The sequence below is a fragment of the Hypomesus transpacificus genome, chromosome 8 (assembly GCF_021917145.1).
Source record: "Hypomesus transpacificus isolate Combined female chromosome 8, fHypTra1, whole genome shotgun sequence".
In the NCBI taxonomy this organism is placed as follows: domain Eukaryota; kingdom Metazoa; phylum Chordata; class Actinopteri; order Osmeriformes; family Osmeridae; genus Hypomesus; species Hypomesus transpacificus.
In genome coordinates this window covers 11,035,827-11,054,736 of record NC_061067.1, presented here as the reverse complement: position 1 = coordinate 11,054,736, position 18,910 = coordinate 11,035,827, and the positions used below count along the sequence as shown (strand labels likewise).

The 18,910-nt window shown below is 39.8% G+C and overlaps 2 protein-coding genes across 2 annotated transcripts; both read left to right on the top strand.

The window, feature by feature from the left end:
* The first annotated feature begins 3,520 nt into the window (after positions 1–3,520).
* On the top strand, positions 3,521–9,764 carry LOC124470370. The gene is made up of 5 exons (XM_047024210.1): positions 3,521–3,583; positions 8,007–8,234; positions 8,449–8,601; positions 8,940–9,026; positions 9,459–9,764. The coding sequence occupies exons 2-5, from the start codon at positions 8,079–8,081 to the stop codon at positions 9,762–9,764; spliced, it is 702 nt and encodes a 233-aa protein (XP_046880166.1). The 5' UTR covers positions 3,521–3,583; positions 8,007–8,078.
* Positions 9,765–17,810: 8,046 nt separating this feature from the next.
* On the top strand, positions 17,811–18,583 carry si:dkey-261j15.2 (uncharacterized protein LOC794828 homolog). Its single transcript, XM_047024209.1, has 2 exons — positions 17,811–18,171; positions 18,414–18,583. Exons 1-2 carry the CDS (start codon positions 17,811–17,813, stop codon positions 18,581–18,583), a joined length of 531 nt encoding a protein of 176 aa, XP_046880165.1.
* The last annotated feature ends 327 nt before the right edge of the window (positions 18,584–18,910 follow it).

The window sequence follows — 18,910 nt, the reverse complement described above, 5'->3', positions numbered from 1 at the left end:
GTGAAGCTAACGGTGGCTAACTTGCTAGCCACAGTCACTGACGCCACTAACGTCACCAACTTCACGAAAACTCGCGTGACTATCTCTAGCAGAACATTAGTTTAGCAGCTCGTTAACTTCTGGGAGATGGCTAGGCTAACTGCTTTACTGCAAGGCAGCTGCAGAAACGCCACAAGCAAAGAGGCCTGGGTGATAACTATTTGCTCATATTTTCAGTTAACCTATGGTACTATTTGAATCACGATTCCATCTGAGATATAGCTACTGCTGGTAACGTCGTTGTTAAAATAAGTTTCAAAGGGGGTTCTTTATTCATGAATGAATGCAATATGAGTAAGCTAAATGCCTGAAAATATCACGAGAGGGGCAAAACTTACAATGACGTTTAAGTCATAAAGATTAGGTCCATTTTTACACCGGTCTGCCAAATGTATTCGTTTTGATTCAACTATGAGGTTGCTGATCACCATTCCCTCTTGCAGGGGAAGTAACAACTTTGTTGCACGAGCATTCTTTGTTAGCTACAACCTTCTGCTGGGCGTCTAGCATATGGTTGTTATTATTATATGTTACTAAGTAACAACTTTGTTGCAGGAGCATTCTTTGTGCATTGCGAGCTAACAGTGTTCGGTAGGCTTCTTCGCTATAAATGATGATGTCGCTATAAATAATGATGTAAACCGAGACCACTAAGCCCTTAAAGAAAATGTTAGGTCAAAGAAACAAAAGAAAGGTTTGAGGTTACTCTGAAAATTATTCATAAAATAGGCTAATGTAATAATAAAACTGCTAAATCCTTCTCTAACTAGGCTCCTCTATCTTGGATAATGAAACAAAACGTTTTTTAAGTAATCAATAAGCCTGTCCTTGCCCTCATTACTCAAATGATGCCGATCAGGGTGGTAAAATTACAAAATAGGACACGAGTGTCTCAGAAATAATATAGAGCTATTTGTCTTCTAGGCCAACCAATGAGAATATTGTGAATAAAAACAACACAGACACAGGCGGCAAATAAACAGGCAGATGTTAGCCTTGTATTGTTTGAAAAGCGGGAAGCCAGCTAGAGGCAGATGTTGGATGTTGGATCATATCACACCATTGGAAAACCAAAGTCGTCCCACGTCTGGATCGTTGGCAGCTCGTTGGTATACTGGCTTGCGCAACACGCGGAGGAGGTCGGACTGTACCCCGACCTTGCACTGGAGTGCCATATTGAATGGGTAGGGGTGAGGGGCATGAGGTGGGCAGACCTTGTGCGTAAGCTCCGTGAGAAGCGTGGCATGCTTCACAGCCCGGACATAATGGTGCTCCACGTCGGGGGAAACAACCTCAGCCAAGTGACCGGGCTAGACTTGACGAGGCGGATGAAGCGAGACCTGGGGGCCATGGAGATGTTCCCAAACACTCTGCTGGTGTTTTCGGATATCCTGGAACGCTGCGTCTGGAGGTATCAGAGGAGCACCAGCGCTTCTGGTATTGACAGGGCAAGACGTCGAGTCAACGCAGCGGTGTCTAGCTTCCTGGCCGACCGTGGGATGGGGAGCATTCAACACCCCCAAATACGACACGGTTTCGTGTAGATGTACCGACCCGACGATGTCCACCTTGATCACGTTGGAAACAATGTGTTCTTGGGAAACATCCAAGACGGTCTCCGACGACTCTTGTGCTAGCCACAGCACACACAACAACGACTCTTTTAAGAGCCACCCAAAATGTAAAAAAATTAAATATTTGACCGTTCAAAGTGCCATTGTAATTTTACAACCATGGGGTCTTACAGGGTTAAATGGTACCATCTTTACATCTTTGAAGTGTGTCATGAAGCTCAGCTCACGGTGTCCTACTCTATAGCGAGCAACTCCACATTCATACGTCTCTGAGCTTGCTTTAAAATAACAGAAAACATTAATATATTGACGTTGACACATTAAGATGCTTTTATGAATCAATATGTCCTACCACTTGAGAAACACTGTCCTACACATAATTAGACAAATGCAATATTAGACGTCCCATAGCCTACAACCTCATGACCAGGTGCAACAGGTGCCTCGAGAGGATTAAGGTGTTGAAGAAGCAGATGCTGTGTGTTCCTCTTGTTGGGCAACCAATAAGTTGTTTATATCTGATTACAATTTACTAAGTTACCTACTGAGCGCTACATCTTCATGAGCTACATTTGGCCTCCTTCTCTTCCAACCAACTAGTATCACCTCTCCTCCATCTGAGTGATACACGTTATTCTTACAAAATTATTGGAAAATTGTTATCAAGGGAACACAATGCTCAGAACTGCAGTCATACACTTAAATGCTTTTTAAAATATGTAAACACCAGGAGACTATGGGCAGCTGGGGCAGCCGCAAGCACACCCTCACAATTTCCCCAGAAATTGTATGCTCTCTAGTTTAGCTTGCTTTGCCGAGTTAGAACAACGATGGAGCCAGATATTCAAGTTTACACTGTAAACCCGGATTTCGCTTTTTTGTTATCTTAACAAATGTTTTCTTGTCAATATGACATGGGTGTGTGTAGAAAGTTGATATAACTTCAAATAATCAATTAACAGCGCCTCAACTACATGGAAGTTAACCAAATTGAAAATCAATGTTATGTTAGCTAGAAAGTCCTAGTTGAGTTAAAAAACCAGGCTAAAATTGGTCGTTTATGCGTCATCACGTTGTACGCTGAGAGTCACGTGGTACGACTTCACGCGTGCCTCCATGACTTTGAATCCACCTGGAACGGGAAGGCACTGCCGCCATCTTTTTGGACTCTTTTACTTGACAGAAGGTGAGTGCAAATTCTTATAAACATACATGTAATACTTCTGAAACATTTAATGTGTTTGGTATTCCGTGATACTCGTTAATTGTAAACTTAACTGAAAAAAATGCAAGCTTTACACTGAGCAGTTTTTCTTAACCACTTAACTAGCCTACTAGCTAGCCTACTTAAACATATATGTTCGACAGCACAGTAAATATCGAGTGTAATGACATTAAATTACATCGAAAGTTGTACTTTTCATTGTCACTGGTGGCAAAAAAACGAATTAAAAAATGTCAACAAGTAGGCCTAACGCTAGCGTTTTACACGAGGCGGCACCGTTAAAATGGCTGCCGGATTGTGGCCTACACACAGCGCCCTCGTCGCCTGTTAGTTCAAACACCAGAAACGACTTCTCCGCTCCAGTCTGCGATGCCAGAGCTGGGCATCGCAGACTCATGGGTTAGTAACAACCGCATCATATTTTAATTTTTTTAATAGTCCATTTCCTAGTGGCATTTGTGAACTAAACGACGTCGGCTCTACAACTGTTTATAGCGTCAGGAGTTATTTCTCATTTTAGTGTCTGCCTACTTGCTGTGCTTGTGTGAGGAGAAGGGAGGGGAGAGAGTGGAGTGCTCTAATGCCACCTCCACTTCGCTTTCTTTAACTGTTTTAGTTAACCTACATTTAAGACAGGGGAAGAACGCTGATAGGAAGTGCGGGCAGTAGAACACAATACATCCGACCGGTGTTGTTTATTTTTCTCTGTCTCTCCGTGTTGTATTTATTCTTGGCTGGCCGCGGACCTGTGCGCGCGCGCACACGCATGACAAGGTTGAATTGGACCATAGCGTTATTCAGCGGTCTTCAATAGCTCCCAATAGATTTAAAGTATTGTAAATGGAACTTTGCCATTTACAAGACCGGTGCACGTGGCATGCTTTAAGATGCCCCTTTGAATAGAAATGAGAAAGTGCTATATTTGTTATGAATTGCCCTGGCATTTTAAGAATCATTAACAAATAAATCAATACAAATAAATCAATATCAGCTTAACTGTCTTTTACACTGAACTTTTAGACTTATTATGGAGATATGTGTACTGTTGTATGTAAATAGGAAATGGTTATTTAACTACCAAGTCACATATCTGTCCTAATTCTAATCCTAATTCTCCTTTTTTCTCCCTTCTGTTTCCAGTTTTACATGCTGAAAATGCAAATGTAGGTTTTTTATTTTGTAAATTTATTTGAGAAATATAAAATGCTTATTAAAGTAAAATATCTTTCCTAATTATCTTTTCTTTCTTTTTCCAGGTCTACATGTTTTGAATGCAAACGTAAATGCGGTGGATTTGTAAGTATTGTACTTACTTCTCAGAAAATCGTAGAAGAATAATTGAACATTATAGAGCTGTCCATGGACATTTTGGAAGAAACTGTCCATTGCCCTGTATCTACAGTGACTGTCATCTAGTTTTCCGATCACAACAATCTCTGAAAAACCACTGACCAACTGTCAGTTATGCAATTTCAATGATCCAGTGACTATAAAACAGTATTTCTCTCATCTTGGGAAACATCTTAAAAGCAAAGAGACTGTTACCTGCCCCTTAAATCATTGTTCTTTCAAATCAAGTGTTTACTCTACCTTTACTTCACACAAAATTCGTTTTCATAACAATGTCACACTGCAAGACTTGAAATCTGAGCTTGTTATTCAAACAAATGTAAATGAGGAGCACCTGGTTGATCAAGTGCAGTCAGATATCAGTGATGCTGAATTTTCTGGGGGTGAGAATATAAATGAGCAGGAGGTTAACACTGATACAGTTCAGGCAAGACTTGCATCTTTATTTCTGCGATTGCAAAGAGTTTTGCATGTCTCAAAGACAGCGGTTCAGCAAATAGTTACAGAATTGAGGGATATTGGTGTTTTAGTTGGTGAGCTAAACAAAAACACTCTTGATAAAGCATTGAGGCAGCATGGTTGTACCATTGATGAAAACACTTTAAATATAGTTAAAGATACTTTGTGCCAGGCTAATCATTTTAGCTGTCTTTCTGAAGGTGGGTCTTTGGGAACTGACAAAAGAAGGCTATCATTTTTCAAAGAGAACTTCAGTGTTATTAACCCAGTTGAATTCGTTTTAGATTTGTCATCAAAACGAACATTTGTTTATGTGTCAATCTTGGGTGTTCTTCAAGTATTGTTAAATAGGGGTGATGTACTTGACAGAGTTTTAGAAGAAAGCCAAAAATCACAATCTGGCCATTATACATCATTTTCTGATGCATCATACTGTAAAGAAAATCCACTTATTTCTGGTGAAGATCTGAGTATTTCTCTGGGCTTGTATATTGATGATTTCGAAGTCTGTAATCCTTTAGGGACATCCAGAAAAAAACATAAATTGTGTGCCATCTATTGGATAATTGCTAATTTACCTGTAAGAGACAGATCATCATTATCTACTATATATCTGGCTGCCCTATGCAAAAGTCAAGATGTTAAAACATTTGGTTACAGTCCAATTGTTCAACCATTACTAAGAGATCTAAAATTGCTTGAAAATCAAGGAATTTACATCAACAGATTGGGAACTAGTGTCAGAGGCACAGTACTCTACATTTCATCAGATAATTTGGGGGCACATTCTTTTGCTGGCTTTCAAGAATCATTTAATGTGGACAAGTTTTGCAGATTTTGCCTTGCAAGTCGTAAAGATATTCAAACTTGTTCTGTAAGAAGTGGTGCATTTGTATTGAGAACAAGAGAGTCGCATAACCTAGACCTCTCTGAGCTTAAAGAAAATGTGACTTTGAAAAGTGTGAATGGGGTAAAAAGGGACTGTGTTCTAAATGAGCTACAGTACTTTCATTGCATCACAGGGTTTCCACCTGACTTTTTGCACGACCTGTTGGAAGGCATTGTACCCTTTGAGCTGTGTTTGTGTTTGAAAAAATTAATTGATAAGAAATATTTCACTGTAGATTATTTAAATACTGCCATACAGCACTTCCCTTATAAGTTCTCAGACAAAACCAATTGCCCTCAGAAGATTCCAGTAACTTTTCATTTGGTTGGAACAATAGGAGGGAATGGCCATGAGAATTGGACTCTGTTAAGGTTGTTGCCATTAATTATTGGTGATGTTGTTCCTGAAAATGATAACGCTTGGTCTGTGATTCTCGAACTGAAAGACATTGTTGAAATCTTGGTATCGTCCACTTTCACAGAAGAAAGCCTCTCTTACTTGGAAGCAAAGATCTTTGAACATAGGACACTTTTAATAGAAGTATTTCCTGATGTAAAACTCAAACCCAAACATCATTTCCTTGAACATTATCCCTGTCTAATTCGATGCTTTGGACCTGTGGTTGACTTCTGGACATTTCGCTTTGAAGCTAAACATAACTTTTTCAAGAAAGCGGTCCGTGATCTAAATAACTTCAAGAACATTGTTTTATCCTTGGCCAACAGACACCAACTTATGTTGTCATACTTTTTTGACATGCCGTGCCTGTTCAAGCCAGCAGTGGAAGTAGAAAGAGCAACATACAGTTCCCTTGAAAATCTGTCAACCTCAGTCAGACAAGCTATTCAGCACAAATTCAGTCATCTGACCAGTGCATCACTTGCAACAACAGCCTTTATACATGGGACAAAATATGTAAAGGGAATGTATGTATCATTTGGAAGCACAAGCGGACTTCCTGATTTCTGTCAAATTCTGTACATTGTGGTAGTGGACAACAAGGCATTCTTTATTCTTCAACCTTTCTCTGCCTGGTACCTGGACCACTTCAGATGTTTTGAAGTTTGCAGCGCTGATGATCTCCAACTGGTTGTGGTCGAACCTGCAGAGCTGAACCACTACGCTCCTCTGTCAGCCTACACCGTGCAAGGAAGACACCTGATTTCTCCGAAGGCATCCCTACTGCACTGAGGTGATAATTTTGCTGATTGTCTTGTGAATACTTGTAATTGTACACTAACCCTGACCCTTGTTGTTGTTTTGTCAGTGAATATCTACTACTATCATGATCTACTACATGTCCGTACTTTGTGAGCAATAGTAAAATCCAATGGTAATACACAGCCTAGGTTCTGTAAACTGTAATGTAAACAAAGGGGCCACCATAGCTAGCAACATGCCACTTTATAGAGCCTAGGCTTTGTATTCCCACTGCATTTTTTTGCAGCAAAGAGTACGGACAGGTAGCAGATCGTGAGGAGAAATTCACTGATTATGGTAAGCATTCTCCCCCGAATCGCTGACTCTACCTTAAGCTTTACTGCCAAAATATACAAAATTTGAAAACCAATTTTCAGGTATTTCATAGGGTTTAATTAAGGCATTCAATTTATAGTCTGGCAGAACAAAAATTTAACATTTTATTTCACCTTGAAGTTACTCGTATGATATCCATAGGCCAATTTATGATATCTGATCATGACACAACCATTTTTGTAACATAATTTCTATTTTTTATTAGTTGGGATTCACCATGTTGCTGCGCGTCATCCTTAGCCAAGACGACATCCGGAGGATAACAATTGACAGCATGCCAGAGACTGTTGATGGCCTTCACTTGATGCTGAAGAACAAGCTTGGATTGGAAGGTGACTTGGTGGTGCAGTTCCAAGATCCGGAGTTCGATAATGAGCTTTGCAACTTGAGTAGCATGTCAGAGCTGCCTAAGGACAAAGTGACTTTGAAAGTATACAGCAAGAATCTTGAATCCTATCATACAGACTCAACCTTAGACACGGCAAGCCTATCCACATCCTCTGAGGGAAGCCCCATCCCCTCTGCCAGTCATACCCGTCAGCTGCCACAGCCATTTGACATCCCTACTTTTTCGTATGATGTGGAACTTAAGTTGAAGAAAGGAAATGAAGCCTTCCATGAAGATGGAACCCTTCTTGATGTGTCCAAAGACACAAAATCAGACATTTTGGATAAAATAGCGGAAGCCATCTATGTCCACAACGCATACCCAACACGGGAAGATTATGACTTGGTGTCACAAGCTCTCGTCGACAAACATCCCTGTCTGAGGGAACCAGGATCTGTCAGCGGTTGGTACTGTTGGAAATTTAGCTTGAAGTTCAAAATGGGAAACTTCAGACAGAAGCTATGATTGGCTGGATGCCCAGAGCTCAAGATCAACTCACGCTCTTCAGGTACACCTGGGAAAGGAAAACTTAAGAGGGCCAGAAAATCTGAAGTCAATTTCCTGCCAGACATTCCAGTGGGAAAAACACAACGTTCCCTCGAAGAGGAAAGAACCGAGATGGTCACCGAAATGAAGAAAAGGAAAATTGATTGGCAGAAAATAAAAGGATTGATGACCAGCACTTTTTCTTTACGGAGAAAAGAAATTGTGGAGGATGAGCCACCTGTGGCGGATGTCAGAGAAAGATGGCCGGCACTGTTCTCTGAACGTCAGGTAAAAGTATTTTTCTATTTCAGATGCGGTTAGGTGGATCAGATTTGAAATTGCTTAAGATTTGCTAAATAATTTATTTAAGAATGGTTAATCAGTCATGAATAATTTGGTATAAAAAATGCATCGATTTAAAACATGTTTTTCTGCAACAACAGTAAAGTAATTGAATTTACAGCCAACCGCTTGTGTTCCTTTGCTTTTTTCTGCCTACCAGATTGAAGCAGAGTTTGCTCGCCTTACGTCTGTTGACCTGAAAGACTCCCTCTTCGCTGGCCTTGACAAGTATCTACTGAGGTTCCTTGGGGTGTACAGGGCCAGGATGGGTCTGGTGGAGCTGAACAGCCTTTTGAGGACTCTGGACATTGACGTCCGTGGATAAGTCTGTTTACACAAAGCCAATTAAATCTACCTAATCCATTTTTTGTCTATCTATCTAGTCCATAACCTTCCCATGTGTTACAGATCATAGAGCAATAGTTTCAAAACCTCTTGTAGACTCACATTTTGAGCTAGAACTTTTGGCATACTTCTATAATGAAAAGTTATTTATTTCATTTTAGTCCAATAGCCATCTTTTCCGAACATATTGACTATTTCTGAACTGAAACAAGTATGAAGACTTAAGTAGAATATATAACATCACTTAGAATTATATTCTGATTTCTGGTCTAAGACATCCCATCTGTATGTTTATTATTTTTACAGGGTTCCAACCAAAGGCAAAGGGCAGTTGTTTTGATGGGGCTCCCCCACTACTTTAAAGATGGGTCCACACTGTACAAGAAAGTACAGGTATGTTTTTCAATAATAATTTACCGGACCACACCAGATAAACCAGCACCACACATTCTAGAGCGGCAGAAGTGATCATTGAGAGGGATTATTAGTGTGACTCTACTTTGTTTTATCGTAAATGTTGCATACTCTGCCTTTAATCTGTTTAAAAATGTCCCACGTGATTTTATTTGTAATGCTTCTCCCAATTCATATTACAATTAAAGAAAAGTTCCAATATATCTTGTCACAAGTGTTTGAACCATACTTAATGGATCACAAAATAAGTTATCTACATTTTTTGGGAATTTATTTAAATTGGCCAATATGGCAGAATTGTGCACTCCCTAATATTGGTATCTGTTACTGCTGTTGTTATGAAACCTGAAATTCCCCATGGGTATCAGTAAAGTTTTATATTTTTTTTACATATTTGTCCACTTTGTGTAGGTCACAGATGCAGAGGAGGACTGGACAAAGGGAATGGCAGTCGGCATCCTCATGGTGGCACAGATTGATGAGCTGGTCCGTTTCGCAGTGGTCCTCGAGGAAGAGATCATCTTTCCAAGCATAAGTGATTTCCCAACTGCTGTGGCACTGCTGATGGGTCTGCTCTTTGCCCTTAACATCGACTACCCCAGGGGCCTTAGGTACACTTTTGAAGTTATTCAGAAGGTGCTTATGGACATTGGTGGAGGGCAATGCTCTGTCTTGGTTCATGGCTTAAAAAACCGACTCTTGAGGAAGAAAATGTAAGCTTAAAAAGCACAGTTTACGCAAAAGTGAACATTGTTGAGTGTTAAATGGACTCATTTAAGGTCAGGTGTTTGCGATCTGAACAAAGCAAGGTTCTGCATTGGTTCATGGTGTAAGAACTTAAGTTGTTGAAACCGTGCATGTTTAAGAGTTCAAGCAGAGTTTACTGTGTTTTGGTAACAACCAAATGTCACCGCTGTAGAAGATTTAGACACTGTCTAGATGTGGGGGACAGCAATACAGACAATTCTGGGTTGTTTACTTGCTGATAATTTTTTATGCACTTTTTGTAAATCCACATAGTTGCATGGCAACAAATTATTATTTTTTCAAGTTGACACCACCTATATATAATGTGTATTTTTGGTAGTCATTTACAACTTGAAATGCATATTTTCAGACTAGTTTTCCCCCTGCATCCCTTTTTTATGTTTTGTTGCACTATTTGTAAAAGCAAATTGTTGAATGCCAACTAATGTTATCACAATACAAATCTGTAGGAGAAATTTGGGGGAGGAAATAATTTTAGGATTGATACCTAAATTAAATTCATTAAAATAACAAGTATTTTGCGAATATGTGTGCATAATACAATTGGTAACAAAATAATATATGCAGAAAAGGGCTGTAAAAATCCTCAACAGTACAGATTTGTTATTTTGATGAAATGTCGGTACAGTTGTAACTTGTTACTGTTTTGTATTTTTTTATATGTGAAGATTTCATCTTCAGTAAAAAAAAAGAAAAAGGTAGGCCTACAATAAAACTGTTGATCTGTGACTGCCAGAATGTCTGGTGTAAAGGCTCGTCATTTACTCTTGAAAAAAAATCCTTAGACGTAATGAAATGTGATGTATGCAGATAATATGTATTGAGCAATGTTTTTACAGGTTAAAAAGAGAAATATTATCCACTTAGAAATGTAAGTAGATCTTAATAAGAGTATTTAAGATATTGGTAAGTGCAAATAACTAGTACATCAGTTAAATTAACTTGTAAATGTATGTAAACTTGATTGAGGTTTATATTCAATAAGTTCATAAATGTAAGTACAACTCACTAGTATTGCAGTTAAATCAACTTTTAAATTTATGTCATCTTGATTGGGGTTTGTCTTCAATCAGTTCATAAATGTAAGTACATCTCACTAGTTTTGTAGTTACATCAACAAGAAAATGTATGTTACTTATACTGCTATTTAAGTTTAATCAACTAATACATTTAAGTAGTTTTGACTCAAGATGAAGTTATGTCAACTAAAGGTTTCAAGTAATATAGACTGAAGATGGAGTTGAGTCAACTAGAAATATCTATTTAAGTTAACTTATTGTCTTAGTTATCTTGACATAAAATTTCAAGGCAGCATGGACACTTGAATTTTTGAGTTGAAACAACAAGTTCGGGTTTACAGTGTACAGTTTCTTTAATCCTACACAATACTTACGCAGTAATACTAAAAACATTAACCAAAAAGAACAACGTATATTTAGTGAGTCTGAGTCATATGTGAAATGTATGTTCCATCTAGAATAGGCCTATATTTCTAAAAACCAAGTGCAAGGAATACTATACAGTACTAATATTTGTTTGTAAAGTTCACATGATGTATCTGCTTCTTACATTTACATTTAGTCATTTTGGCAGACGCTCTTATCCAGAGCGACTTACAGTAAGTACAGGGACATTCCCCCCGAGGCAAGTAGGGTGAAGTGCCTTGCCCAAGGACACAACATCATGTGGCGCGGCGGGGAATCGATCCGGCAACCTTCTGATTACTAGCCCGACTCCCTCACCGCTCAGCCATCTGACTCCCTGCTTCTTGATCGGACTTGTACCCCATTCGGCCAGTTTTCTAACTCCACTGCCATGCATTAGCTCAAACGCTCGCGACTGGTTGTCGCAAATTATGACGTGTACAGCTAGTTGCAAGCATGCACGAGTAGCTAGGGGGGGCCGGTAAGATGGCGGTGTGAATGGACAGAACTTTCGAGCTCTCAGCATAAAATGTAGTTCGAATAGGATTAACCTGGTTTTGGGCCATTATCTGTCGATAAGTGGGATAGTAAAGTGTTTCGGCATATTTTTGTGAATTATAACGTCTGAGCAAAATGCCCAAATCAGCACAAAAACGACAAAATGCTGCTTCGGCGAACAATGATAGCATGCTAGTTAGCAACGATCGTGATTACGAAGACGGTATGTTACAAGAGTTGGACAACGTTGACGAATATCCATTACTTCCAATTACACCCAGTAAACCTCTGTTAGCCAAAAAACCTACACTCACCAAAACAAATACAGATAGCTTGAAGTCTGACGAAATTGTTAATAAACTAGCCAGTCTCATTAACACCAGATGCGACGCCTTAGAAGGAATTGCTGAAGCAACACGTGCAGAAATCAAGGCTCTAAAAGAGAAAATGGGATGTATTGAAAAACGTGTGAAGGTAAGTGAGCAAAATACCCTGGCTTGTGTGTGACTGATTTAGAACGTTATGGCAGAAGGTGGAACCTGAAACTTCACGGCATCCCAGAAGCAGCGAGGGAAGATGTTCGTGAGGAGGTGCTTCGTATCTGTCAAGAAGTCTTACAACAAGAAAAAGATGATCTGCCAGCTGCAATCGATGTTGCGCTTCGCTTGGGGTTCAAGCACCAGAACGAGTCGAGACCTATCATTCGCTTCGTTGTGAGAAGGTACAGGGATGCAGTATGGAAAGCTGCAAAAAACAGCCTGTTCCTTCGAAATTATGGCCTGCACTTCAACTAGGTATAATGAAGGAGGACAGAGAATCAAGGCAGAAGTTGTGGCCGAAGATTAAAAAGGCACGAGAGGGCAAAACAGCATACTTGTTGGAGGTAGAGGTTTTGTTGATGGTTGATGAGAAATGTTTCTGTTGTAATCCTCATCAAAAGTAAGGTTACAACATTCTGTGCTTAGTTGTTTTTTGAAAATGGCCTGCAGGTTGCTGAAAGTGTTGATGAGTTGTTGAACAGGCTTAGGCCTAGCTTTTTATGTAATTTTTTTACTGATAAACTAATGATTATCCTAGTGAAAATGGCTCTTAAAGGGTGCTGATCTTGATCTATTCTGATTCTTCTTTCTTATCTTCATCTAAATACTACTTTTGCATTTCTTCAATTTGTTCTGTCAACCTGTTGAATTTATCTTTAATATCTTTTTACGCTAGGGGGATGCGAAATACAAACAAAAAGCACTATTTCTATACGCTAAACATTTACATTTATGCATTTAGCAGACGCTTTTATCCAAAGCAACTTCCAGTCACTTCCAAAGCGACTAAACAATACAGGGCTGATTTTTGTTATATTCAAAAATATCATTCGCTTGACGATGATGCCAAATCTCAATTCTGTCCCAATTCCGAACATTCAGCCGGGGTGAAGACACTGAAAAATTGGTTTAATGGCGAAGTTGTGCATTCATTTTGTGATTCAGACGGGCACTTTGTTTGTTTACTACTCATCTGTAATGATACGTTTATTATTACAGCCAATGTTTACGGATACAATGATGATCTTCTGGAGGTCATAGAAAATAAATGTATAGAATGGTTGGGCAAATATCCAAAGGCTTACATAATTATGGGAGGGGATTTTAGTATTATTCAGGACTATGATATAGATAAGTGGCCACCAGGTCGGCCGAACTCAACAAATACGAGTCTGAAAAAACCTTATGACTAGATTTAATCTCATAGATATTTGGAGAGTTAAATGCCCTAACAGTGTAGCCTTTACATCAGGGGTGTCAAACATACGGCCCGCGGGCCGGAACCGGCCCCCAAGGAGGTTCGATCAGGCCCGCAGGATAATTTGAAAGTGGAAAAAATGCATAAGACATGGAATTAATATTTTTAATTCGCTGCAATTCATGGATTATCCGCTAAGGGGCGCACTCTTTCCATCAGAGTAGAAGACAAGCCGCATCACTGAGACAGACTGAAAACAGCAGACGGTATCAATGCGCCATCTGCTGCTTGTTACGACGTTGTTAATACCTTGGTCTCTACTAGGGATGGGCGAACGATGCCTTGTGAAGCTTTGGTGGTTTCTTCCGGATTGTGCCGGCCCAAAGAGCCGAACTATCGGCGCTTTGAAAATGAACAGCGTCATCTAGCAGCCGTTTAAACTGGCTGAATGAGGCGTAGTGGTTGTCTCCGACGGTAGACTACCCTACGTTATTCAATATTTAATTAAGGCTACATGTGTTCATTTTGATCTGATATTAGTGCTCACACATTAAAATGTTGTGATACATCCGTAGGCCTTTAGAATTATGTCATTTTCTCACAGTAAAAGTTAAAGAATATCGTACGAGATTCACTGGACTGGGGCGCGAACTTGTGATCCCAGATTCGCATTAACAATATGTAGTCGTACAACGCTTTAACCAACTACACCACCGAAGAGATCATTACTTGTTAAAGCGGTTGGACGGACTTTATACGATATGGTCTTTATATCAATTAAACTAGATAACACAGAAGAAAGACATGATATTTTGGTTATTTATAGCAGAGTATGGTATAATTTTAATGGTCCGGCCCACTTGACATCTCCCTAGGCCGTATGTGGCCCACGATGCGAAATGAGTTTGACACCCCTGGTGTAGACTAAATGGGCTAAAAAGATAGGAGACCGTAAGCAGGGAAAGGTAGAAGGGATGGGTGACCTATTTCCTCATCCGTAGTATTGTGACCTTCGTGGTACCATATGTAGCTTACTGTTGCTAATATTCATAATAGTCTTCCCTATACTATGGTTTGAAAAGGTGATTGCTCCTGTATGATGCCACTAGTGGAAACAATAGGACAGATAAAGACAACACCGCTGAGACAAGCAAAACAAACTAGTATTAAGAAATGGATTTACAAACTATTCAAGAAAAACTTTAAGAAAAAACTTTTTTAGCATACCCCGATTTGAGCGAGAACAAGATATGCATGTACTTTATTGAGCTAAAGAAATGTAATGATTAAGGAATGGGCCAACGACGAGTCAGTTGCTTTCAACTGACGTCTGTGAGAATGTAATTTTAATTACTGTGTAGTCTACTTTGTTCTGAAATTTGCAGACAGGAGAGAGATGCTGTCTCAATCCAGTGAGAGGTCCCTGACCTAAGGAGACTGGATTGTGGTGACCGATTTGACACGTTAAGTCCTGGAAAATGACCCAAGGTGAACGGGGTCATTCTGGCTAGTTTCAGAGATGGCATGGTACACGTGAGTCAAGCGTGCATTTTGTTTGACGTCAAATTAAGGAAAACTCCGTGCTTTGCCTATAGTACAGTGCGTTGAGGTTGCCGTTTTTATCAACTAGACTACATTTTCTATGAGAAGATTACACAATCACCATGCACACAATCATGGCATCAGTTTCAGCCAATTGGACTTTGATAATGATGGGAATTGTCTTGGGAATGACATCCCGTTTTGTATGTTGAGAAATGTATGAACAATTCAAAATTGTGCTATGAATACGGATATAATGATGTAACTGTTTCATTGGTAACAATGCAAATGGTAGAGATTCAGAAGTGAAGTTTTAATCTTGAGATAAGTGAGAAACTTTTCTGTGGACTAAAATTTAGGTACAAACACTCCTATCATGATACGTTCTACCAGTTACGTAAAGATGTTCCAGTTGATTTGTTATGTTCCAGAGCAGAAGTTTGAATGTTTTGAGAACAGTTATAGACTGTCGGAAGAGGTGATAACAATACTGTTTCATTTATATGACTTGATTAAGTATTATTTGGGAGTTGCATTAAAGCTTGATGTTTAGTTTTTGAGAAACAGAAAGTTGATATTAATTTGAAAACAGAAATTGAGAACATGTAAGGAGATTTCAGGAGATGTGCAAAAGAGATATTTTATCATGAAGAGGTTGTAAAAGAGTTAGCAGTAGGCTGGAGAGAAATGTCTGTTTAACTAAAGTCCTGACTGCTCTGCAGGAGATCACCTTCGGGGGAGGGTGAGCTTCTTTTGCCATCTATAAAATGGAGATAAGTTTGACTGGGGGAGTACATCTGGAGACAGAATCTTGGGTGACTTAAGGGTTAAACAGGTTTTTGTTTGGTTAACTGAGGTTTATGACTCCCTGACTTGGAGAGAAATGCTTATCACCTAACCTGGAGAGGAAGAGCACAATCAGGGCCTGGTTTCGACTGTCTTAGAAAAACCTGACTGACAGTCTACTGAATGTTTGATGGTTTTAGAGATGACCAGGCAGACAACAAGTAGGCATGTTCTTATGTCCTGATAATTTCTGTATTGATGTCTTTGTTGCAATCTTTGTTTCCATTTGATTTTGTGTGAAGTAGATCTGAGATGAGGCCCAACTCATGAGACGTCAAATGACCATTCTGCTGCATGATGACAGGTTTTACCCAATACCATGGGCTTCCGTCATGTCCAAGCATTCACACTACTAGACTATAATGCTGAGTAGTCTTATTGAATATTACACATTTTGGATTTTTATGAATTATTTTGATTTATGTATTTTGGATTTTATTGACTGTGTGTAGACGTGGCTTTGGAATAACACATTTTATTCAGGATAAACAGGAGGGATATGTTGGAAAAATTGAAGATGTAACACATTTATCCTGTATAAGAATGATTCTGTGTTCAGCATTCCTTGTGTGTAGAGAGAAGCCTACCCCCAAATCTGGACTTTGGGTAACATGAGGCATACGTAAACAAGGTGACTTGGGCTGACCACTCTCTCTTACTGGAGAGGCCATAAAAGATGTCTGGCCTTATCTGTGTTGGGTAAATCATGTGGTCAAGCTTACAGGGGTCAAAGGCACACACACGCACACACTCAAACACGCACGCACACACGCGCGCGCCAGGTCTATGCAAGGAGCCAATGAAGAAGAGCAATGGAACATTTGCATGCTTTTGTCTTAACCAATGACTGTAAAGAGTGGGGCTGCTTAAATAGCTAGCTAGCACAACATGCTAGTGGACAAACTTGTAGCACAATGGGGTGTGATGTTTTGTCTCCTTGTGGGCCGGCCACAAGCAATAAAGCTTTCTTAAACTTGTTCACCGACTGACTGTGCAATGCTTGATAGATTAATATTTCTGACACCCACTGCGTAAAAACGCAGCAAGGCCAGGAGCTGCACCTCCGGGATGAGGGCAAAATTGCAGCGGGTTGCCCTCCGGATGTGTGGTGACACTAGCGTGACGAGGCGTTGGATCTCCATACGGGGAAGCCGGTACTTGGACTGGACAGCCCATTCAGTGGGGAGAATTTATATAAACTGTCTGGCTTCGCGCACGGCGATGCTGTTGATTAGCAGCAAGAATATGCTGTATTGCAGCCATGGTGTCTCACTCGCGTGGACTTCAGCAACGCCTTTACATATAGACTAAGGTGGAGCCTCGATCTCTTGATGAGGTTCCAGCCGAGTTCAATTACACCTGTCAGTTTCCCTGTTATCTGTGAAATACCACAGGGTTGTTGATGTTTTTATATCTAAAGTAAACTCATGCAGATGCCGAATGTTTGTGAAAACGTAATGAGTGATAGTAATGATTCATTTTATTTATGTAGCTACAGGAACACATGGGCAATTATTTATTTTTATATCGTTATTTTTCTTCTTATGCTATTATTTTTCTTGCGTCAGTGTTCTGCAGCCGTGGGCGCACATTTATCATCACACATGGTTTTAGTATTCCTTTGTGTCAGATATAACTTTCCATGACGCGGCTGCAGTGAGCGTTTGGTCGCTAAAACCCCTTTTCCACCAAATCCGGGCCGGTGCTGATTCTGGGCTGGTTCCAATTCTCGAACCAGTTCTTCGGTTTTCTACACAAATAAACCTGGCTCCGGTTCCAAAAAACAGGTTCCAACTCAGCACCAACATTAAGGTGGGCCAGAAACAAGAACCGATGACGTCGGGTGCCAGGGGGCGGGATTATCGTCCCGTCCCGTGCCAAAACAATAGGCCTATACATTACGCCACCACTTCTAAAAAAAGACCAGTACAACAGCTACAGTAACACAATGGACGCAAAACTAAAACAGCAATGGTCTGAGGAGGAAACGAAATGTTTACTGGCTCTGTGGTCCACCACAGAGGTTCAAAATAAATTAGACGGTGCCGTTCGAAGGAAACCAATTTTTGAAAATATAAAGCTGGAGATGGCCGCGGCTGGCTACGACAGAAGTATTGAGCAACTAATAAATAAAATAAAAAAATTAAAAAAAGAATATAGGGACCAGAATAAGGACCTTGGGCGAAGTGGCAGTGGTCGTCCTAAGAAAAGCCCATATTATGACATCCTGGAGTCGGTATTAGGTGACAGACCGGCTTGTCAGGTGAGGGGGGTGCTGAATTCAGCCGGACAAAGTTTCGCTGCCTCAGGTAGGTCTTCTCATTACGTCAAGTAATTTAATATATTTATTAAATGTGTCTCCTTTTAACATTACATTAAATCGTTTGGTAACGTTAAAGTTGTTGACGTTAGCAGCTGAAGCTAGTTAATAAAACAGCTGATAGGTTAGCTCTTGTTATTTAGCTAACTTTCCGTAACCATGGCTACAAAGGTAAAAAGTTAATGTTTTCACGAGTTGACGTTTGTCACCATTTTTTTGTTTTGTGAACAGGAAAAAGAAAGCGTGCAAACGAGGACTTAATTGTCTATATGGAGAAGGCGGACACAAGATTTTTAGATTTCAGCAGGGAGATGATGCAGAAAATGGAGGCAGATACGGGCGCTCTGCTAGGTCTTATGGGGCGCATGGTGACGGCGATGGAGTCCCAAGCCAATAAATAAAATATACATTGTTCCATCTAACTATTTATGAATTTAAAATATAATTATTTATCTACTTATTCTTGTTTTTATATTTAACTATTTATTAATAAAAATATAATTTTTTATCCGTGTATTCTTGTTCTTCAGTTTTAAATATGTGAATAACAACTCAAACTTGAATTGATGAGATGTGCAGCTTTTATCAGGTAAACAGAACAGAACACAGTTAAGGGAGGAGACTATAGGGGACTCTTCACAATTGAAATATATATGCAGTCCAAACATTTATTCTTCTCTTCTGTTGAAGTAGCTCATTATGGCTGCCCTAATGTCTGCCCCTTCCAG

What these genes read in the sequence shown, in the direction of transcription:
- LOC124470370 (XM_047024210.1), top strand. Translation starts at nt 8,079, where the DNA reads ATGGTCACCGAAATGAAGAAAAGGAAAATTGATTGGCAGAAAATAAAA. An exon ending in CACTGTTCTCTGAACGTCAG is followed by an intron (nt 8,235 to 8,448) that starts GTAAAAGTATTT and finishes TCTGCCTACCAG; the next exon opens with ATTGAAGCAGAGTTTGCTCG. An exon ending in TGAGGACTCTGGACATTGAC is followed by an intron (nt 8,602 to 8,939) that starts GTCCGTGGATAA and finishes TTATTTTTACAG; the next exon opens with GGTTCCAACCAAAGGCAAAG.
- si:dkey-261j15.2 (XM_047024209.1), top strand. Translation starts at nt 17,811, where the DNA reads ATGGACGCAAAACTAAAACAGCAATGGTCTGAGGAGGAAACGAAATGT. An exon ending in ACAAAGTTTCGCTGCCTCAG is followed by an intron (nt 18,172 to 18,413) that starts GTAGGTCTTCTC and finishes TTTTGTGAACAG; the next exon opens with GAAAAAGAAAGCGTGCAAAC.